Consider the following 20,400-nt stretch of genomic DNA (forward strand, 5'->3'; position numbering starts at 1 on the left):
CCAAGGAAATACAGGCACCATTGCTGAGTCCCGACTGAGTCCACAATTGCTGAGAAGCACCGATAATAGACGTGGTAGGGAAAGTGAGGTCCAAGATATCCAGAGAATCTGCTCTGTGTGGTGGGTCAGCTCTGGACAATTTAGACATGAGGTCATGGACCTGTGACCTCCCCGTTCTTGTAACCTATGGTTTGAGATCTGAGCAGAGGAACTCCACTGTCCAGCCACGCCCTCCTGCCTGGGCCCCCACTTAAGTGACGGAACATAGGTGGTCATGGGGACCCCGCAGAGACCTTATTTTCAAATGAGACCAAAAGACAGTCATTCGCATGGGCCACTCGTTCGGCCAATGTCAGAGCCACTAGCAGTGCTCTGTCCCTGGGATTCATGGTGGCTCTTCCCAGATGAGGACAGAGTTACTGAGCAGGTGGGCAACAGCAGCAGGACTTGCTTATTCTAGAGATCTGGGCTCTTGGTCCCCTGGTGGCTGAGCACTGTCACTGGAGGGCTCCGACCTCTGCTCAGACCATGAGGAATATCCTGTCGAATCTTCTGCCCTGATCAGAACTCCCTGGCAGCTCGGTGCCCTGAGCCGCTCGGTCCTCTGAGCCGCTCAGTCCTGGCCCTGCAACCCTATGAACACACATGCCCCTGTTCACTAAAATGTGCAGGGGCCACGTGAGTGTGCACCTCAATCTCACGGACGCACAACGCCTACTGCAGCACCTGCATGAACTGATTATCACAAACAATATGGCGTCATCATGAATGCTTTGTACATTTGATCCACAAATATTTGTATAACCTTCATAAATCAGTGATTCTCAATGTTTCCCTGCAGAGCAGGCAGACGTGCTCACTGATATAATGCAACTGAGCAAGGGTGGCAGGAGAAAGTGCATTGGTGGACAAACCACCTTCGAGTTCAAGGTGTAATTTTTTTTCCGTTTAGTGGCACAACGTCGTACGTTCCTTAGGATCTGGGATTGAGTTCGCAGCACACTATACTTTTTGCTACGTGGAGCTTGCCGTGTGGTCACGCTCTCGGTGGACGTGTGTGTGAACTTCCAGGTGCCCTGTCTCCTGACAAGTATCAGAACAGCTAGTGTTGATGTGAGGCTGGAGTTGCCTGATGTCCGCGTGGTGGGTGCAGCACCCCAATTCCGTGAAATCGAAAGATGCACCTTCCTGTGTGGGAAGGCATTTCCATCACAGAGGATTTGCACCGCCACCATCAAGGAAGGAGCCCTGTGGGAGCACCTGGGTGGCTCAGTCGGTTGAGTGTCTGACTTTGGCTCGGGTCATGATCTCGTGGTTCATGAGTTCGAGCCCTGCATCCTTCTCACTGTCAGTGCATCCTCTGTCCCCCTGTCTGCCCCTCCCCCCCCCCCCCACTGTCAAAAAAAAAAAAAAAACATCAAAAGGAAGGAAGGGAGGAAGGAAGGAAGGAAGAAGCCATGTCCCTGGGCCCCCACCTCTCCCTTTTACTTTCTCAACAAGCCCCCTGCTCTCCAGGAATATGATATTTGGCACACATGTGCCAGTCATTTAAGGGACCCAGTGGCTTTGCGCCAGAGTAAGGACACTTGCCCGCACAGCTTTTTCGAGTTGCCCCTCTGTCTCGCTCTCTGCTGCCCTGGAGCATCCCTAGGGCTGTGACGCCTCTCCTTGAGATTTCTTCAGAAGCTCCCATCACCCCTACACCTTCCATCCCAGCCGCTTGTCTTCATCAGCTCAGGCTGTTACAATACAGTGCCATGCACTGGGTGCCGAAACAATAGATATTTATTTCTCACAGTTCTGGAGGCTGAGAGTATGAGATCAGAATACCAACATGGTGGAGTCTGGTGAGGATGCTCTTTCTGGCTTGTAGACTGGGACGTCACACTGTATCCTCGCATGGCCTTTACTTGGTTCCTGTGCTTGGAGAGAGAAGGATCTGGTGTCTTTTCTTGTAAGAATAAGCGTTATTATAAGCTCGAATTATAAGCACTGATCCCATCATAAGGGTCCACCCGTGGGATGCCTGGGTGGCTCCGTTGGTTGGGCGACTGAGGTCATGATCTCGCCATTCAGAGCTTGAGTCCCACGTCAGGCTCCATGCTGACAGCTCAGGGCCTGGAGCCTGCTTCAGATTCTGTGTCTCCCTCTCTCTCTGTCCCTCCCTCACTCATGCTCTGTCTCTCTCTATCAAAAATAAACATTGAAAAATTAAAAAAAAAAAAAATAAGGGTCCACCCACATGACATCATCTAACCCTAATTACCTCCCGAAGGCCCCACCTCCAAATACCATCACACTGGGGATTAGGGCTTCAACGTATGAATTTGAGCGGGGGGGGGGGGGGGGGGGGGGGGAGGGACACAACATTTAACCCATGACACCAGCCATAGAAATCATCATCTACTTTTTCCTCTTTCTCAGGTTCACAAACCACATGGCCCACCACTCTCTAGAGATGCTTCTCTTCCCAACCTCTAATGCCCTGAGACTGTCCCCTCTCCTCCTGGCCTATTTCTCTCCTAAGTGGGTGCTCAGTCTAGCCCCTGGGCCTGGATCACCTGAGGGTATACTCTAGCTCCTAAAGAAGCATCCAGGGTCCCTCTACTCTCTGCCTCTGACTCCCCGCATGCTTGCACTTGCCTGGCAGTGCCCTGCACAGGTCTCTGACCACACACCCTCCCCCCTCCCCCCCATAGCCCACGCTTAGCTACTCCGGGGTCCTGTGACACACCCTCGCCCTCTCACCCAATCATTCATCCCCTGGCCACATAAGCCTTGAGCTCTAACTCCAAATTGTCTCAAAGGACATTTGTACTCTATCTTTAAAGTTTAATGAGTGAACATGCATGGAACCCTTCAGTAGGTTCTGGGCTTTGGGGTTGCAGAACTCAAGACACCCTGCCTCCACCTTCTTGCTGACATTCTAGAGAGAATGGAAACAAATTGGACTTTCAGCCACAAGCCAGGAGAGAAAAGAAAAACCTCAGTCCAGATAGACACAAAATGCTGAGCCTGTGGGAGAGGAGGATATACAGGGCAATGATTGGGGCAGGGGTGGGAGCCTGTGCCAAGGCAGGGGCAGGATTCCATCAGAGGACTCTGGGAGGGACCAGCAGGAGCAGAGATGTGGAGTCTTAGGTGTGTGTGCAGCCGGCAGGGACCAGAGTCAGCTCTGGGCAAAGGATACAGCAACAGAACGTCAGCTGGGATTTATAGGGGGCTTTGACCAGAGAGACCAGGCTAACGTGTTGTTGATACAACCCTGCTGTCAGGGTCAGGAAGCCTGGGCCAAGTGCACTCCATGTACATGTTTGGGAGTGTTTTACTCACCGTGCATGAAAACTTGCATCCTCTCCTGGCTTGACTTCACACTTCCCTTGTTGATTTTCATAGTCCCTTTAGCTCTCTTGCTGGAGCCTCATACCTATTTTATCCTCTTTGGGCTTTGTGGTATTTTTATTAAGGGGAACAGCTTGGCAATAATCTGTGATAGCTAGATGATTCGCATTATCAAAATGTTCTGATTTCTCTCCTCTCCCATCCCTGATCTAGAGTATCTTAGCCTGGTGATTTTCCAAAATAATCTTAGAGTCCTGTTGGCACTTCCTTTTCATCCAATCATTAACAGGCATTTGTGGGCAAACCACTGGTATACAGTTTGAGAACATTCTATCCCACTTCCCTGACACTGTTTCCCACAACTTCCATATGCAAACCCATGTTCCAGCCAACTAGTCTTTGTTTCCAAAACACATCGTGTGCAGTCCCACCTCTGCGCATTTGCCCATGCGATGGCAGCTGCCTGGAACATCATCCCTACTCCTACCCTTTAGACAAGGTCCCGCCCACATTCCACTTCCCTAACCCGACCCTTTCTGCTCCCCTCAGCTTTAGTGACCCTCTGGTCTGTCTCCCCACTGCACTCGCCTCCGAGCTAGGCAAGAGCGAGAACTCTTTGTTCTCTCTACATCCCTAGCACTTGGACATAAAATCCTGTATCAAACGAGGGCTCTGAAAATGCCTATGATGGTAGTTTTTTTTTTTAAGCTTATTTATGTATTTTGAGAGAGAGAGAGTACGAGTGGGGGAGGGACAGAGACAGAGGGAGAGAGAGAATCCCAAGCAGGCTCCAAGAAGTCATCACAGAGCCTGACATGACTCTATCTCACAAACCATGAGATCATGACAGCTGAAATCAAGAGTCAGATGCTTAGCCAGCTGAGCCACCCAGGCACCCCGATGATGGTAATTTTGACATAATCCTCCAACAGCATGTTTTTGTTTTGGAGTTGACCTACCTCGTACATTTGAGCTTAGCGAATAAAGCTTTCCCAACATGAAGCGCACTTGGCCCTTTCACACGATATTGCCGCAGGCCCCCGATGGGGGCTGTTGAGGTTGGGCCGCAGTGACCCCTGGAAATAGAAAGTATTGGCAGGCCTGGGCAAGACTGGCCCAACAGGGGTCCTTCCTCGTGGATGTTGGGCACCCGCTTGGCAGGGCGGATGGCCAGATTTAGGGCCATCTGTAAGGACCAAAGCTTACAAGATTCTCTAGGCTATGAATTAAGTGCCCCAAACCCCTCTGGCACATAGGAGATATATGCTAGATGCTTAGTAAATATTCACTAAATGAAATGACCATTTTAAAAATCTGCTTTATACAAGTGTTTCTCAAGTGTGGTCTTCACTCCAGCATCAGAAGCTCCCGGGGCTCTACTAACAGATGTAGGGCCCTGGAGTCTGCACCCATCACAGGTGCCCAGTGATTCTGCTGTGGATCAGCTTTTGAGAACCACAGATCCATAGTCAGCCCATCAAGGCCCAGCCAGAGGTCTTTCACAGGTAGAGACTGTCAAGCCAGCCTGCTGGGGAGACAGCCCTTCTTCCTGCACAGCAGCCCTGCCTCACTGAGATTTCCCATCTGGCTGTGGGCAAGAGTGGATCAGACTGACATACGGTCTCAAGTCTGCTCTTAGCTGGCTGTGCACAAGCCAGTGCACACGCTAGCCCCACCTCTCTCACAGAGTTATGAAAACCCATCTCCGATAAAAACCAAGGCCCGATTGATATTTATTAAATTTAATTAAATTTAAGAATCACTTATTTGCCAACACTTTGAAAGCGTGCTGCAAATGTTAGGTGAGTCCATAACCAACCCTTAAAGTCAATCCGGAAAGTTCTTGAAAGCAGGAGAAGCCTGGAGGTCCTGATTGACTGGGGGTTGGGGGGGGGGTACCCAGCCTGGCTGGGTAAGAGTGATTGACACCTACATGGAGGCTTTGTTATGCTGATGTTGACATTAAAGAAGAATTTGCCACATGATAGAAGGATCAGGAATGGAGACCACAATGGTGGCTCTGTAGGAACCATAGCGAAGGCAAGAGGAGAGGGGCACATAGAGAGGATCAGATGTTAGAAAGTGCTCTCTGCCTGACTGAGCCTGCCTTATACTGTGAAGTCACTTGGAGAGGCAGCCAAATATCCCAGGAGAGTAGCCCAAGGACACCTCCCTAAACCTGCTGGATCCAGTTCAGAGCTAGAACCCTGTTGATCTGTGCATTCGTTTGCTGGGGCTGCCATAACAAAGTACCACAAACTGGGGGGCTGAAATAACAGAAAGTTGTTGTCTCACGGCTCTGGAGGCTGGAAGTCTGAGATCAAGATGCTGGCAGGATTGGTTCCTTCTGAGGGCTGTGAGGGGGAGTCTGTTTTTCATGCCCCTCCCCCAGCTTCCCGTGGCTTGCTGGCCATCTTTGGTGTTCTTTGGCTTGTGGCAACATAACTTCAGTCTTCGCATGGCATTCTCCCTGCGTCATCACTGTGTGTCCAAATTTCCCTTTTCTTAAGGACGCAGTCGTGTTGGATTAGGACCCACCCTAATGACCTCATGCTGATCATTTGCAAAGACCTTATTTCCAAATAAGGTCACATTCTGAGGTACTGGGGGTTAGGACTTCAACATATGAGTTTTGAGGGGACACAGTTCAACACATAACAATCTGAGTGTTGCAGGTTGGTGATCTGGGTCAGCCCTCCACCCAGCCCTGAATGGACCCTTGGCTGCTTTAGGTCCAAATGACACCAGCTGTAGAAGCATCTGTTGGGACTGACAGAAGAGGAGGAAAAACCAATATGGGTTCTCTAGAACTTTTCTTGTGGTGTCCACCCCAGTGCTCCCACAGAGGAGAGGACTCTGCTTCATAAACCCGGAACCTGCAGACAAGACCCTTGAGTCTGGGTTCACCACATAAGCAAATAAAAATGACAAATGAATAAGCTGGTAAGAGGAGCAGAAATGTTTTTCAGGGTATGCTGAGATTCAGAACACATTCTGCCCAATCCCCACACTTTTCTTTCTCCTCTGTCTGCCAAGTTGGCCCCAGCCAAGGTGGTGCCCAGGTCCAAAAGGGCCTCCTGGAGGGTGGAACCAACAGGGATTTGGGTCAGAAAACCTGAGTCTTGACTGTGCCATGAAGTGAGTCTATGACATTAGACGGGTCACCTCCCCTTCCTGGCCAAGAACGCTCTAGAAGGGCCCACAACTCTGGCACTAAGATACTGCCCATGGCCACCTCCATAGTCAGTCAGCCAGAGCGTCTCTCTCTGTCATCATGCAGGTCACGTGGCAGCCCAGGGGGCCCACTGTGTGCCACTTTCCCTCATCTTCCTACAGGTGGCCTCAGGGCCACCCACTGGTAGCTTCCTGTGTGGAAAAGTTGCCCAACGTCCCGCCACAGAGCTCTCTGTGCACACCCTCCTGGGGGTGTCTGACCTCTGCTCCCAGGCCTGAGGGCATTCCTGGAGTGGCAGCTGTTGGATCGGGAGGACAATAAAGATCATTTGCCGCCTTCAGACCAGATGAGGAAACTGAGGCACAGCCAGGTAGGGTCACAGAGTGGGTGGAACCCAGGTCTCAGCACCCCTGTTCCCTCCCCTGAAACCATAACCTGCAGGCTGAGTCTACCTCTGCCTGTCCCCTCCTGGTTCCTTATGCAGCCGTGAGTGTGGCTTCTAGAGTGTGTAATCCACTTCGCTATGGTGCCAGGGGGGCCAGGTTCTGGGGGCCCAGCTGCCGTCAGGTGTGGAAAACACAGATACGCGGTTTTGTCACACATTTTGCTCGGTGTGTCGGGCTCAAAAACACGGTTCCTCTTCATTTGTTCCTACCTGTTTTGCTCCACAGGACGGCCAGGCTCCCCTTCTTCCCCCTCCCACCCCAGCCCTGAGGGCTCTGCACCTGCATGCGCGCGCGCGCGCGCGCGCACACACACACACACACACACACACACAAACACACACAACCCTTCCAACTGCCTCAAGTTCAGACCAAAGCTCACCCTTTCCAGCCACCTCCTTGCTGAGCTTGTCAGCCACCTCTTATCTTAATTAAGACCTCAGAAGCATAGAATCCCCGTTAGAGAGAATCTCCAAGGTCATTTAGTTCAACCCTCTAGGTGAGGCAAAATTTCCCGCTTCTCCTCTTCACGTGATTTCACTTCTATTCAAGGTGTCCTTCGAACCTCTGGCCTCTCAGTCACTGCAGCTACCCCACCTGCCGGCCGCTGCTTCCTTCCCCCCTCCTTCTGCCTCTCCCTCTCCCTCTTCCACCAAGGCCTCCCTTGTTCACCAGGGGTCCTTCAAGCTACCTGACCTCTTCCTCCCCTCCCCACCTCTGGGTGATTTTTAAGTCAATGTCTACAACACCCACATTTATAACATTATAACTTTGAGCTATAGAACCTGGCCGAACGTTACATAACATATGTCCTCAGGATGTGAATTATTGATGATTCATCCTCATACACACACACACACACACACACACACACACACGTGCACACCCCCCACCATAGATATTCCACAGGCTTGTCGAAAGAATTGAAGGAGATGTGCATGTGAACGGATTTTAAAATTTTAAGGTTCTATAACGTGTCAGGGATTATTAGCTTGTAAGTTTCTCAAGGGCAAGAACTGTGTCTTCTATGCAGAAACCATCTCCCCACACACATCCAGCCTGGAATATTATTAGACTTAGAGGGGGTACTCATTGAATTGAAATATAACGAACTGAAAATTGCTTTAACATAGACCCATATTTTAAAAAACAACATTAATATCCCCAGGACTCTGACCCCAGGGAGGGTGATAGAAAGGTGGGGCACAGTGATTTGTGTGGCTGCTGGGCTTCTAAGTACGTGTCCAGGGCGTGCTGGCATTGTCACCTCTCAGGTCTCCCCCCCCCCCCCCCCTCCCGCCGAGATGCAGAGGCCCGAGCCCTTTCTCCTATAGCCCCTGGTGTGTCACTTCCGGAGAGTCTGGAGACATCTAAACTCAGTGAGAAGGGGCCGAGAAGAATGACCTCTAATCAACCTCCAGCCAGCACTGGAGGTCCACTGAAGCCTCTGACCAGAACTTTATGTTCAATCAATTAATTAATGCTTTCAATAAACATGTATTGAGCATCTAATGAGTGGATATAAACTCTGGGCAATCACCAGAGGAACTTTTTAAAATACAGATTTAAGGACACCATGGCAAGAGAGTCTGGTTGAACTGACCAGAAGTAGAAAGTTTGCAAATGCCCTAGGTGATTCCAACATGCAAACAGGTGGGAGCATGGCTGTCCCCCTACAAGGCAAGCTTATATGGCCAGATAGGACACTGCACCTGCCTTCAAGGAGCTAGGCATCTAGCTATGCAGACAAAGCATTGACCCTGAGAGAGGCCTAATGAGATTCAGATAGGGGGCCATGGACAGGGGCAGTCGGGGATGGGGGAAGGTAGGGGATAGTGGAGGTCCCTGACAGCTGTCCCTGACAGCTGGTCCAGGAAGGCTTCTATCTGGGGGAACGTGAGTGCAAGGTGAAGATTAGCCACCCCAAATTCACATCCTCAGAGAGGAGGCTTCACCTCTTCTGGGAGAGGAGGCAGAGTGTCTCTAGCTGGAGAACCAAGGAAGGAGGAGAAATGGTACCCAATCTTAATCACAGCGACAAAGTGGCCCATCCACTGTGTGGCTTACCGATGTAATGTGTGGATCTGAGAAAGCTTGCAGAGGCTTCCAGAAATCTCTGAGACAGCCCCAGCAGGGAGCCTAGCCAGGGAAGCCTCAGGTTTGGCGACCCTTCAGAACAGCCCGTGTTTTCCCACGTGCCTCCAGCTCCCCAGCCCCTGAGTTCCAGGCATCCTGACTGCCTTCAGGACAGGGCAGGGCCTCACGTCAAGTGGGACTTTTCTTAGGAAGCTTAAGGGTCTATGGACATTTACAGCAGCTCCATCCTCGGAAATCCATGCACTGGGGCCCTTCCTGGGAGGGAGGTGACAGGGTTAATCTGAGGGCTGGGGGAGGCGGAGAAAGGCCTTGAAACACACGGTGAAGCCAACCAGATTAATAGAGGAAGAGAGAGGGGGGTAGACCATTAGGAAGACAAAGAGAAAATCATGCTGGAGCAATAGAAAGGGAAATCTAATATCAACTAGGGAAAAATAAATGGAGATTAGGGCAAACAAATTAGCTTTAATGGGTTCAATGCTAATACAAGAATAACAGCCGAGCTGCGAATGCCTTTGAGGGGAAGATGGGATAAAGAACCTGAGCAGTCATGCAGGCAATAAAGATGATGCAGGGAGGGGGTCGGCCAAAGGAGCGCAGAGGCAGAAAGAAGGGAACACTCAGGGTGAATGGGCAGGGGAGAGGTGGTGGGAGGGCTCTGTCATCTTTGACGGGACCAAGGGACTGGGGCAGGGAAAGGGCTGGGAGGAAACGAGAATGGGAGGCGCAGGGGCAGTCGGCAAGGGCTGGAAATAAAGGAAAAGAAGGCAATCAAAAGAGAGGGCAGAAGGATCAAACCCAGAGCAGGAAAGACTGGGCACAAAGGCAGTGGCGAAGCATGGAAATAGAGTGCAGGATTAACATGAAGGGTACGGGGAAATAGAACTGAATTAGGTTAGGAGCGCCTGGGTGGCTCAGTCGGTTAAACATCCAACTCTTGGTTTCGGCTCAGGTCACGATCTCATGGTTTCATGGGTTCAAGCCCCGCGTGGGGCTCCGTACTGGCAGTGTGGAACCTGCTTGGCATTCTCCCTCTCTCTCTCTCTCTCTCTCTCCTCTCTCTCTTCGCCTCCCCCACTCATGCTGTCCCTGTCTCTCTCAAAATAAATAAATAAACTTTAAAAAAAATTTTTTTTAAAAAGAACCAAATTTATGACTAAAGAAAATTATAAAAAAGGAAAGATTAGGGCCTCAACAAAATGAAAACCTGAGGAGAATCCTGGAGTGGGTTTCGGAACGTACCCCTGTTTGGTAGGTGATGTGAAGACACTGTGGCTCTTAGAGAAGGGGCTGACTGTTCTGGAACCACCCCGTGCTGCCAGGGGTGGGGCTGGGGGTGGATGGGCCGAACCTGGAGGCCCTATGCCCAAGTCTCAGTTCTGCCCCTTTGTAATGATGCAGCCTTGGGCAAGTTCCACAGGGCCTCTGCTCCTCATCTCCTCATCTGTAGAATGGGGACAATGTGCTACCTACCTCAAAGGGTTGTCATGGGAACTAATGAAAAGATGCACTTAGAGTAAGTACCTCCTGTAGATGGGCTCTTAGTATTATTCCTAAGCATTGACTAATGGGGGAAGGAGGTTGAATCCTGAAAATAGCCCTTGCTTCCTTCCTCCTTCCCCTCTTTCCTCTTCTTTAAGTCCAACACTGGCAAGATACCAAATTTGTCTCTTTCCCAGCTGGAGACTAATCCAGGGGAGACCTCTTTCCCCACCCTTTGTCTCCCTCCCTCTGCCCCTCCCAGCCCTCTCTCCCTGTTGAGGAGGAAAGAATAGTGCTAAACCCTCCCACCCTCTGGGCTGATCTAAGGCAGAGCTTCTAAGGGAGCCAAACTTCTTATCCTATTGTTCCTAAGGGCCTGCGGGGACCCTCAAATTTACCAGAATGACGGGATGAGAGAAGCTGGGAGCTGGAGCTCGTCCTCATGGCCTCCCAACCTGGAGACCTCTTGGGCTTCGTTAAAGTGCACAGAGGCACAAGAGGGACAGAGCCCAATGGACCAGGAGAATAAATCAACATGGACAAGCCCAAGAATCTATGAATAACCATCTCAGCAGGGGCTCCAGGAGCAGGGAAGCCGGAGCTGGGATTATTGCCTGTCCCTTAGGGCATTCCAGAAACTTCCAAGAGCAAGATAATGACCAGGCCAGAATAGGCTTCTTCCCTTTCTTTCCCCTAGGAGCAGTGGGTCCTTCCTGTAGTTACCACCTCAGGGTTACCTCAGTGTTTCTTTGTGCTCTGTTTACAGCCCTCCAGCAGCCAGATAAGCAAGCTCCTACATTGAAGCATCTCTGCGGAAATACCTAAGGACAGGTCTTCTGACTAGACACTGACTGATAATGCTACTTAATGTCTGAGAGGTCTGAGGAAACAGGATTCCAGGACTGGCTTGGTGGTGTCCTTGGCCTTGAACACAGAGCACAGTGCTGAGCTTCTTGGCACTGAGACCTGGGACAGCAGTTTCTTTTTTAACAACTGGATCCTGTTAGACGTAAAAGGACGTCACTGCCCAGCAGCGCTGAGCCAGAAACTTCTCCTCAAGTGTGCCTCTGACTCTGGGGTGTCCAGGTCCCAGGAGGGGTAGCTGTTGACACGACACAGCGGTCATCCCTAGCCCGAGCTCTCTCTCTTGTGGCTCCTTCCCTCGGTGGGCACTGAAGTCTCCCCACCAGAGCCATAAACCCCGTGAGGGTCACTCTGTGTAGGTGTCCCCGCATCTTTCTCCATAGGCCCTCCAAGGCCAGGGTTAGAAGGAAAAGGCTTCTCACCTTGAAGCCTGCAGGCCCGCCTTGGTGACAGTCTCCCATGGGAGTGACAGGGAGCCCCTGCAGACCAAATAGGCTGTAAGTGAGCCATGACAAGTGCCCACACATTTCATGCTGACGTCAAAGGCTTGATGTAAAGGAAGGCCTCTGTGTTCATCCCATGGCTCCTACAGGAGGGCAAATTTCTCTTTTCTGGACTGTGATATCTGGACCCCTTTTAAAATAGCTCGTGTCTGAGAGAATATGACTTTGCAAGACAGAATTCTGCTTAGCGCAAAGAATGTGTGGGCTTCACTAAACTTGTTTGGGGCCTGTTTACTTTCCTTCCTGTCCCTCTGTCCCTCTGTCCTTCCCTCCCTTCCTTCCTTCCCTTCCTCCCTTCCACCCTCTTTCCTTTCATCTCTCTCTCCCCTCCTTCTTTCTTTCCTTCCTTCCCTCCTTCTTCCCTCTCTTTCCTTTGTTTCTTCCTTCCCTCCCTCTTTCCTTCCTTTCTTCCAATAATTAGCCAGCATTTATTGAGTGCCTACCGTGCACCAAACCTTATACTAGATATCAGTGCTTCAGACATATAAAAAAATCATCCTTCATGGGGCACAGTCTATGTAGCAGGACACAGCCAGTATAAATAGATGCATATTCTGCCACGTGTAGTGGTACAGACTATGCCCTGGCATGTTTAAAAGGAAGGACCAGAGACAACAGGCAGGAAAGGCAGGGAGACTTCCTGGAGGAGGTAGCTTCCTGAAGTGACTCAAGGTATGCGTACAAATCAATCAGGAGACAGTTAGGAAAGGCCACTCCAGGCATGGAGGACAGCACAAACAAGGACACAGGGGAGGATTTGGATGCTATGAAAGAACAGCACTCAATTCCGCACTGCTGGGTCATCAGAAATAAGGCTCAGGCAGGTAGGAATCGAGGCTGGAGAGGAGAGGTGAGCCAGAGTCAGCTCACATGGACCTTGTCCTCCAGATTTAGTAGCTTAGACGTCACCCATAGGAGATGGGACCACACCCCAGCGGGTTTCTTCAATACCGGGGGGCACACGGTCAGACTCGGGTTTTAGATGGGTTGCTCCCCACAAAAGGCCATGTGTGCACACTGAGAGCAAAGACCAGTGAGTCCAGGGGACTGGTTAACCCCTACCTTTGTCTCAGATTTTACATCACTTAGAGAGATTGTCTTTGGTCGCCTGGAACTAATTCTATGTCTCACCCTCCACCCCCTTATTCTTTAATACTGCACCCTATTGTGTCCTTCTTAGCACTATCCTAGCAAGAATTATCCATTTATTTATGCGTTTACTTTTTAAATATCTACCTATTTCTAGACTAGGGGCTCCATGAGATCAGGCATCAATTCGATATGATCAGTCCCAGTAAAGTGCCTGGCATGTGGTAGGTACTCAATGAATACACGTTGAATGGATAAATGAATATTTGGATGTGTGAACACTGGGGATGGCTAGGAAGGTACTGGTTAGGTAAATATTTAAGAGGTAAAAATGTCATGGCTGAGTGAGTCCTCCCTATGAGCAGAAGGGAAGAAACTAAAGACCATTCGTTCTTTCATGTGGCACATATTAATTGAACACCTAATACAATTTAATAATGAACAAAACAGACACGGTCCTGCCCTCATGGAGCTTTCGATCTGGTGGGAGAAGACAGTCACTACTCCTGTATATAATCATGCAAATGAATGTGAAATTAAAATTTGAATGACTGCATTGCAAGAAAGATAAACGATGTCATGGATGGTGTCTAACCACAGGCCCTAACCTACTCTGCAGGGTAAAGCAAAGCCACCTGGATGAAGTGACTTTGTGCTAACCTATACAGGATGGGCAGGAGTTAACCAGATAAGAGGGGAAGACGAGTTCAGGCAGAGGGAACCGTGTGTGCAAAAGCCCCAAGGCAGAAGGACGCACTGGTAGCTCTAAGGTCACGCCGAAGCCAATGAGGGAGGGCACAGTGCACATTGTGGTTGAGGGTGGTGGGAGATGAAGCCAAAGGCAGGCTCTGTGCTTGCATGGCAGCTGGTGCTTTTACTGACCAAGACAACACTGGAGAGGAGGCTCTTTATCACCCAACAGGAGATTTCCAGTAGGAAACTGGATATAAAAGGAAGGGGAAAGTTCTGGGCTGGAGATCCCAGGGGTGCCCATGGGGCCATCAGTACATAGGTACAATGAGAGTGGGTGTGTGATCACCAAGGATGATGGTGTAAAGTGGGTGCAGCACTGGGGTTTGAGAAAAGCCTGAAAAAAAAAATATATATATATATACATATATAATAGAACAAATGAGAGAAGAGAGCCCAGTAAAGAGAAACAAAAGCAGCTCTGAAGGTATAAGAAACCAGGAGACAGCATTGTCATAGAAACTTCTTTAAGGAGGAGAACCTAGCACAGAACCACCCGCCATCCATCCAGTACCGAGTTTGAGCACACGCTAAGCTGGAGGCACACAGTGAGTTGACCACCGAATAGCAAGGAAGGAGATGAAAGAAATAAGAACAGCAAGCATGACTACTTCTCGAGAAGTCTGGTTGAAAACAATCATCAGAAAACATTTCATAGTCAACGGGGGAATATTGCAGGGACGGGGAGGGGTTGGGGAAGCGGCATAGAAGAATGTACTTGAGTTTGTAGGTCCAGGGAAAGACCTAGTAGAAAGGGAGAGGTAAGTAACACAAAAGAAAAGTGAGGAGGGGCGCCTGGGTGGCTCAGTCGGTTAACCATCCAACTCGATTTCGGCTCAGGTCATGATCTCGTGGTTTGCGAGTTCGAGTCCCACATCGGGCTCTGTGCTGACAGTGCGGAGCCTGCTTGGGATTCTCTCTCTCCCTCTTTCTCTGCCCCTCCCCCCCCCCCCCCAGCTCCTCAAATGAACTTGAAAAAAAAAAAAAAAAGAAATGTGAGGCTAATTTATGGAGTAGGGTTCCAGAACGGGTAGAAGGGCGAGGCATCAATGCGAAATGAATGAGAAGTAGAGGCAGTAGCTTTACCTAGCTACTGTCTCTGCCCCAGTCAGTCAGCCTTAGGGAGAGAAGTGCAAGGCACAGACACCAAGGCCACGCAGCAAGACGGGGCGAAAGCCAGATGCAGAAGGCTGTCTCTTGGCATGCCCACCCCTTTTGTGCTAGTCTAAGTCCTAATGTGCCCAGGGAACCCATAACCATGGATGCCAGTGCAATCCGATGTGCAGACTTGGGGTGCAAGGTGGAACAAGAGGTTGGAACACTAGGTTTCTGTGGTCCTGGAACACTTCCTTTAGGAATGGTTTGAGGCCCTGGCCTTTATTCCAGAAAGGCACCAGGCCAAGGGGAGCAGCTGGGAGGCTGCAGTGGGTGACCACAAGCCCCTCCCGCTATAGTCCTACCAAGGGTCAAACTTCCACCTCGACACCCTTTGGAGATAAAGCAAAAATCCCCAGGGAGTTACATGGAAATTCTCCCAGAACAGCACATTGCACCAGTGTCACTCTGGGACTGGGCAGAGGCGTAAGGAATGAGGCAGAAAGAAAGAGGAGAGTATTGGAGTCTGCCACTTAGAGATCCCACAGTGGAGAGTCAGTGCGATGTGACCATCACAACAGCCCCACACGTTTGAAAAGCATTTTTCTGTCTCATGTATATGCTGAAGCATTAATTTGACTTTTATGACAGGTGCCAGGTAGAGAAAGACAGCAAAGGTCCTGCCCTTGAGGAGGGCCCTTTGGAATATAAATAAAGAGACTTATCAGTGCCCTCAGTGACATGACAGAGACTTGTATAAAGGACTATGGGCCCAGGAAAATTCTCCATGTGTCTTAAAGGTTTGGGATTGGTACACGTAACAAGAATTTTAAGCGATGAGCATCTCTCTTTTCCTCCTACCATTCCTGTTCCTTGGAGCTCTATACGGAGTGAAGAAATTACCAAAGAAAATCCTAATGCCTTCCTGAATGGCACTTTTCCATAGTAAACACTTCCGGACAGCAGGCTTCATCTGGGGTTTTGCAAGGATCAAAACCCCTCAGTGTCGAAACCCCTCAGTTTCCTTCTGTGGCCCTGGGAAAGTCGGCATCCCCTTGTCTGAGGGCCTCCGCACTCAGAACCTGCTTGTGTCCGGCCAAGTAGTCTTGTCTTCCTCTACCATACCCACCCATGATGCTCCAGACCATGCAAAGGGCCTTTGCTTAGGAAGCTTCCAACCTCTTTCGGGTTCACACCTTCCCACTAGTCCAACCAGGAGCTCCCACTCATTCCCGGCTTCCGGCCTCAAAGCCCACCTCATCCACAGCTGCATGGAAAGGCGGTCAGCACGGTGGGCGGCCCAGCCCATCCTGGTGCAGGAAGGAAGGCTGCACCCACCTCTGGGCATTTGGTGGTGACTCACCCAAAGGACTCCACTCCCCCACACCGGACATAGGAAGGACAAAAGTCCTTCCATTATGGGGACTCAGCTCAATGCCTCAAACCATACGGGCCATCTCCATCTTCTGTTACCTGCCTGCTACCTGCCTGTCCTACACCACAGTAAATGTCTTCCAGTGCCTTGAGAGCGCCAAGACCTTGTGCATGGATTTGTTTTCCTGTGGATACTTCTTCACCTGGTTACCTCCTGGTCATTCCTCCCTGCAACTTCAATCTGAGCACTTATGGGCTCCCCTAACACCTGAACTTACCTTTGTCAAGAAACTTCTCCCTCACCATGGTGATTCCCAATTTATGTGACTGCATCCCCCAAAGATTGTAAGTTCCTTGAGGGCCTGGTTTCCTGTCCTATTCAAGATGGCATCCTCAGTGCTCTGTACCTGAGCCGTGGTAGGCACTTCATACGTACACGTTGAGATAAAAAGAAATGAAAATTTTAACATACAAATAATATGAATTATTATTCTTAGAAGGTAGGGCTGAGGTGGTAGATGTACAAATATTTAGTTCCTCTCAGTTTTCTTTCCCTGCTATTGTCCAACCTAAACCAGTGGTTTGCAACGTGTGGTCCCAGACAAGCAGTATCGGCAGCATCTGGGAACTTCGTAGAAACAAATTCATGGTTCCATCCTCGACCTGTTGCTTCAGAAACTCAGGGCACTGGGCTCATCAGCCTGTGTTTTTAAAAGTTCCCGAAGTGATTCTGATGCAAGCTTAAGTGTGTGAACCACTGCCCCAGTCCTAGGTCCAAGCTTGAGACATAACATTAGACACAGGAAAAAGTTTCATTCAATGGATGAGAACAGTAGGGCTGGAAAAAAAAAAAAAACCTACCAACTTTCTCAAATGATAAAAGTAAAAACAGACAGTCGATGCAAGACTCTGTCTCAGAGCTCCTTGTACAGCAACACAAAGTCACTCAGAAGCCACTAAAATAAAATAAAGCACCAGAGCATTTATAGTTTAGGGGCCAGAGGTATGAGAACACCTTCCATTTCACACTGATGCTGGATGATCCAATAAATAAGCCTTCGGGAAGGTTCCTGAGGGCTTAGGTCTCTAAGAATCCTGATCAGCCCTTCAGGAAGATTTAGGACAATAGCCCATACAGCTTCAACAGAGAAACAGATAGGGTTGATATTTTTTTAGGCACCATATCCAATTCAGGTCACCCCCAAAATGGCGCTTGGTTTTTTCAACTTCTACCTTTCTAGGGATGAAGAACTCCACCTGCAGGAAAACTTGCTTCCAGATATAGAGGCTCTAGCCCCCACCCCCAAACACCTGAACCTTGGTAGATGACGTGGCAGATCGAAGGGGGAAAATGGGGACAAAGCTGGACAGTTCACGGTCTTGTCTGCGTTTGGGTGGCTGTCTGGCGCCCCCTTGTGTTCAGTGTCTGGACCCAAACGAGCCAAAAGACCATAAGGATGGACGAATGAGGATCAAGTGGCTAAGCCATTCTCCAAGAAGGGCCTGTAGCCATGAGAAGGCTCAGGAGAGGGTCATCTGGGATGTCCTCCCAGCCCTGGTGGCAAAGCACTCGCTGGGACAAGCTGCCTAGCAGAGCACAGGTGGAAATTGTGCTCCAGCTCACCCAGTTGCCTCCACCAGGGAGATGGATCACTGTGTCCCTCCTGCTGGGTATTTGGCCAGCAGGCTTTTTCCTCCTGACTTATTGCCTAGGCCAAAGGCTTATAGACTCTTTTTTTTTTCAAGAGAAATTGACTATTTTGCTGAAGCCAGCTTGGGCCCCTGAGGGGACATTGCAAGGCAGTTCTGAATGTGCTAAGTCAGTGGGCGATAATGGGCACTGTGTGCTCTGAGAGGCGCTTCCCACCCTTGGCCATAAATAGTCCTTAACGGGCTCACACAGAAGGCTTGGCACTGGCTCTTCCTCCTTGCCTGCTCGCTCCCCCTGACGCCCACCCCTCAAGCTCCACCATCCCAGCCAGATCACCAAATCATGCCCCGGTGTGGAAAGATCTCCTTCATGCCCAGACCATGGCACCTTCAGTGCAGGCCCGCAGGGGCAATGCTAAGCTTCCACGGTCGGTTCTGGACTCAACGCAAGTGCAGGACTCAACCCAAGAAGCACTGATGGGAGCCTTAATCTTTAGCTAGAGGCTGGTTGCTCCTCAAACGGGCTGAGTCACCTAAGTCATAAATCAGGTCACTAAAACTCTCCAAGCCCCAGTCTCTTCATCAGCAAAAGGGATATTTCAGCCCTGGAATTAGTCCAAGCTGGTCTAGGGATTTTAGAGAGTTGAGAAGGTTGGTAAGTCTAATAGACAAGCACTTTCTTACCTCTAAGCCTTTGCACATGCTGTTCCCACTGCCTGGAACAGTTTTCTCCCTTCACTCCTTCACTTGGCTAACACCTCTTTATGTTCAGTCAAAGTTCAGACTTCCCCAGGAACCCTTCTATGGTCCCCTAAGCCTAGGCTTGGTCCCCTTCACTGGTTCCCATAACTCCCTACTTGGGCCCCGTCCCAGCAGTGGTCACGTGGTCTGGTAATTGGCTATTTGTTGGTCTGGGCCCTCACTTTAGTAAACCCCGTGAGACAAGAACAGAGATCACATCTGTCTTATTCACCTGGGCATCTGCAGGGTCTGGCACATAGTAGGCACTCAATAAATACATTGGAACAGGTAGAAGGGCTCAGAATGAAACACAGGCTGGGGCCAGAGGGCAGAGGGCAAGTCGGGAAGGCAGCTAAGGAACATGCACACGCGTCCACGGCTTGTCCACGTTCTGCACAACTGCCTGCAGCCTGACATAGTCCTGGGCCCCCGGGAATGGATGGCAGGGAGTTCTCTGCCAGTCCTGTTAGTCCTCTGGCCCATAAAGAAGAAACCACGGGGTCACTCACTCGGGCCAGGAGCCCACACACAGGGCCTGGGCCCGCTCTGCCCCGGCTCAAGCAGAGAAGCTCTGCTTCGGTTCATTTGTGTTTGTGTTTCTCAGTGCAATTGTGCTTACAAAATCTGGCTCTGACAAATGTAAAGACCACTGAATGCCCTCATCTGATAGATAAGGAACGGGGAGCCAGAGAGGAGAGGGGACCTGCTCCAACATCACACAGCTCGGTGTCAGAGTAGGAAGACTCTGCATCTCCAACCCCTTTCAGAGGGAGGGAAGAAGGTGGTGGGGTTGGCATTCAGAGAGGAGGGCTGAGGGTCTCAGAGGAGCCTGTGCAGGTCCAAGAGGTGCCCAGACTGCAGCGTGCCCCTCTGTGGCATCATACACCGCCCCCCAATGGCAGCTGGCCTCCCTCTGCAATGGGAAACCGGGGGCATTGCATCAGGAGAACCAGAGGGCACGATGGTTAGAGTTCACGTGCACGGTCTCTCATGCACACAAGCACCCACGCCCGGGCTAATTCCTACCCACCCGCCCTGCCTGGCCCCTGACAGCTGTTCCTGGGACTACTGTCTTCTTAGGCCACGGAGGGCTGAATCAACTAGGAGGGGCCTTTGTGAACGGCAGACCCCTGCCTGAAGTGGTGCGTCAGCGCATCGTGGACCTGGCCCACCAGGGCGTGAGGCCCTGCGACATCTCCCGCCAGCTCCGAGTCAGCCATGGCTGTGTCAGCAAGATCCTTGGCAGGTAAGCACAAAATTCACCACACGCCACCGTCCCTGCAGGGCTTGCCTTCTGCGGCCCACCTCGCAGCCACCCTCCCTTCCCCCAGGGGACTCGGGTCCATTCCCGATGTCCAACCTTGGTCCCCAGGACCTGAACAGTGTGATGGCACTTCTGGACCTCCCCCTTATGCACTGCTCTTCTTCTGTTATTTTCCTGCCCTTTCTTCTTCTTTGTCCACTTCTCCTTCCTTTTTTTTCCCCTCCCACTTTTCTCCTTTGTCTCATGTCTTATTTTTATAGGCTTCTCTACTCCTAAAGCAGGAGCATCTTCCCCAAAGCACCCCACCCCCCCCCCCGCCAACCGCCGAGACCAAAGGAAATGGAGCCACCAGGGAGGGGCACATGATCAGAGGTGGCTCCTGCGGCCTAAGCCCTGCATGAGGGATGTCTGAGTGTGCTTCTCAAACTGGTAACTCCCAGAGCATCGGCAGCAGAAGCATCAGGGGGTCCTGATGAGAGGCAGCTCCTAAGGCCTGGTCCAGACCTACATATAAATCACAGCATCCACTCT

The 20,400-nt window shown here is 50.7% G+C and overlaps 1 protein-coding gene across 2 annotated transcripts in view; it reads left to right on the forward strand.

The window, feature by feature from the left end:
• Positions 1 to 20,400, forward strand: part of PAX8 (paired box 8) — a 57,945-nt gene that overhangs the window by 12,153 nt on the left and 25,392 nt on the right. Inside the window, exons 1-2 of one of the 2 annotated variants that reach the window (XM_049652112.1) lie at positions 1,900 to 1,954; positions 19,686 to 19,851. In XM_049652112.1, coding sequence (XP_049508069.1) covers positions 1,900 to 1,954; positions 19,686 to 19,851 — 221 coding nt within the window. Of the gene's footprint in view, positions 1 to 1,899; positions 1,955 to 19,685; positions 19,852 to 20,400 lie in introns of those variants that run through there. The other variant, XM_049652111.1, reaches the window with a different exon arrangement.

This window comes from Panthera uncia (genome assembly GCF_023721935.1).
Source record: "Panthera uncia isolate 11264 chromosome A3 unlocalized genomic scaffold, Puncia_PCG_1.0 HiC_scaffold_12, whole genome shotgun sequence".
NCBI lineage: Eukaryota > Metazoa > Chordata > Mammalia > Carnivora > Felidae > Panthera > Panthera uncia.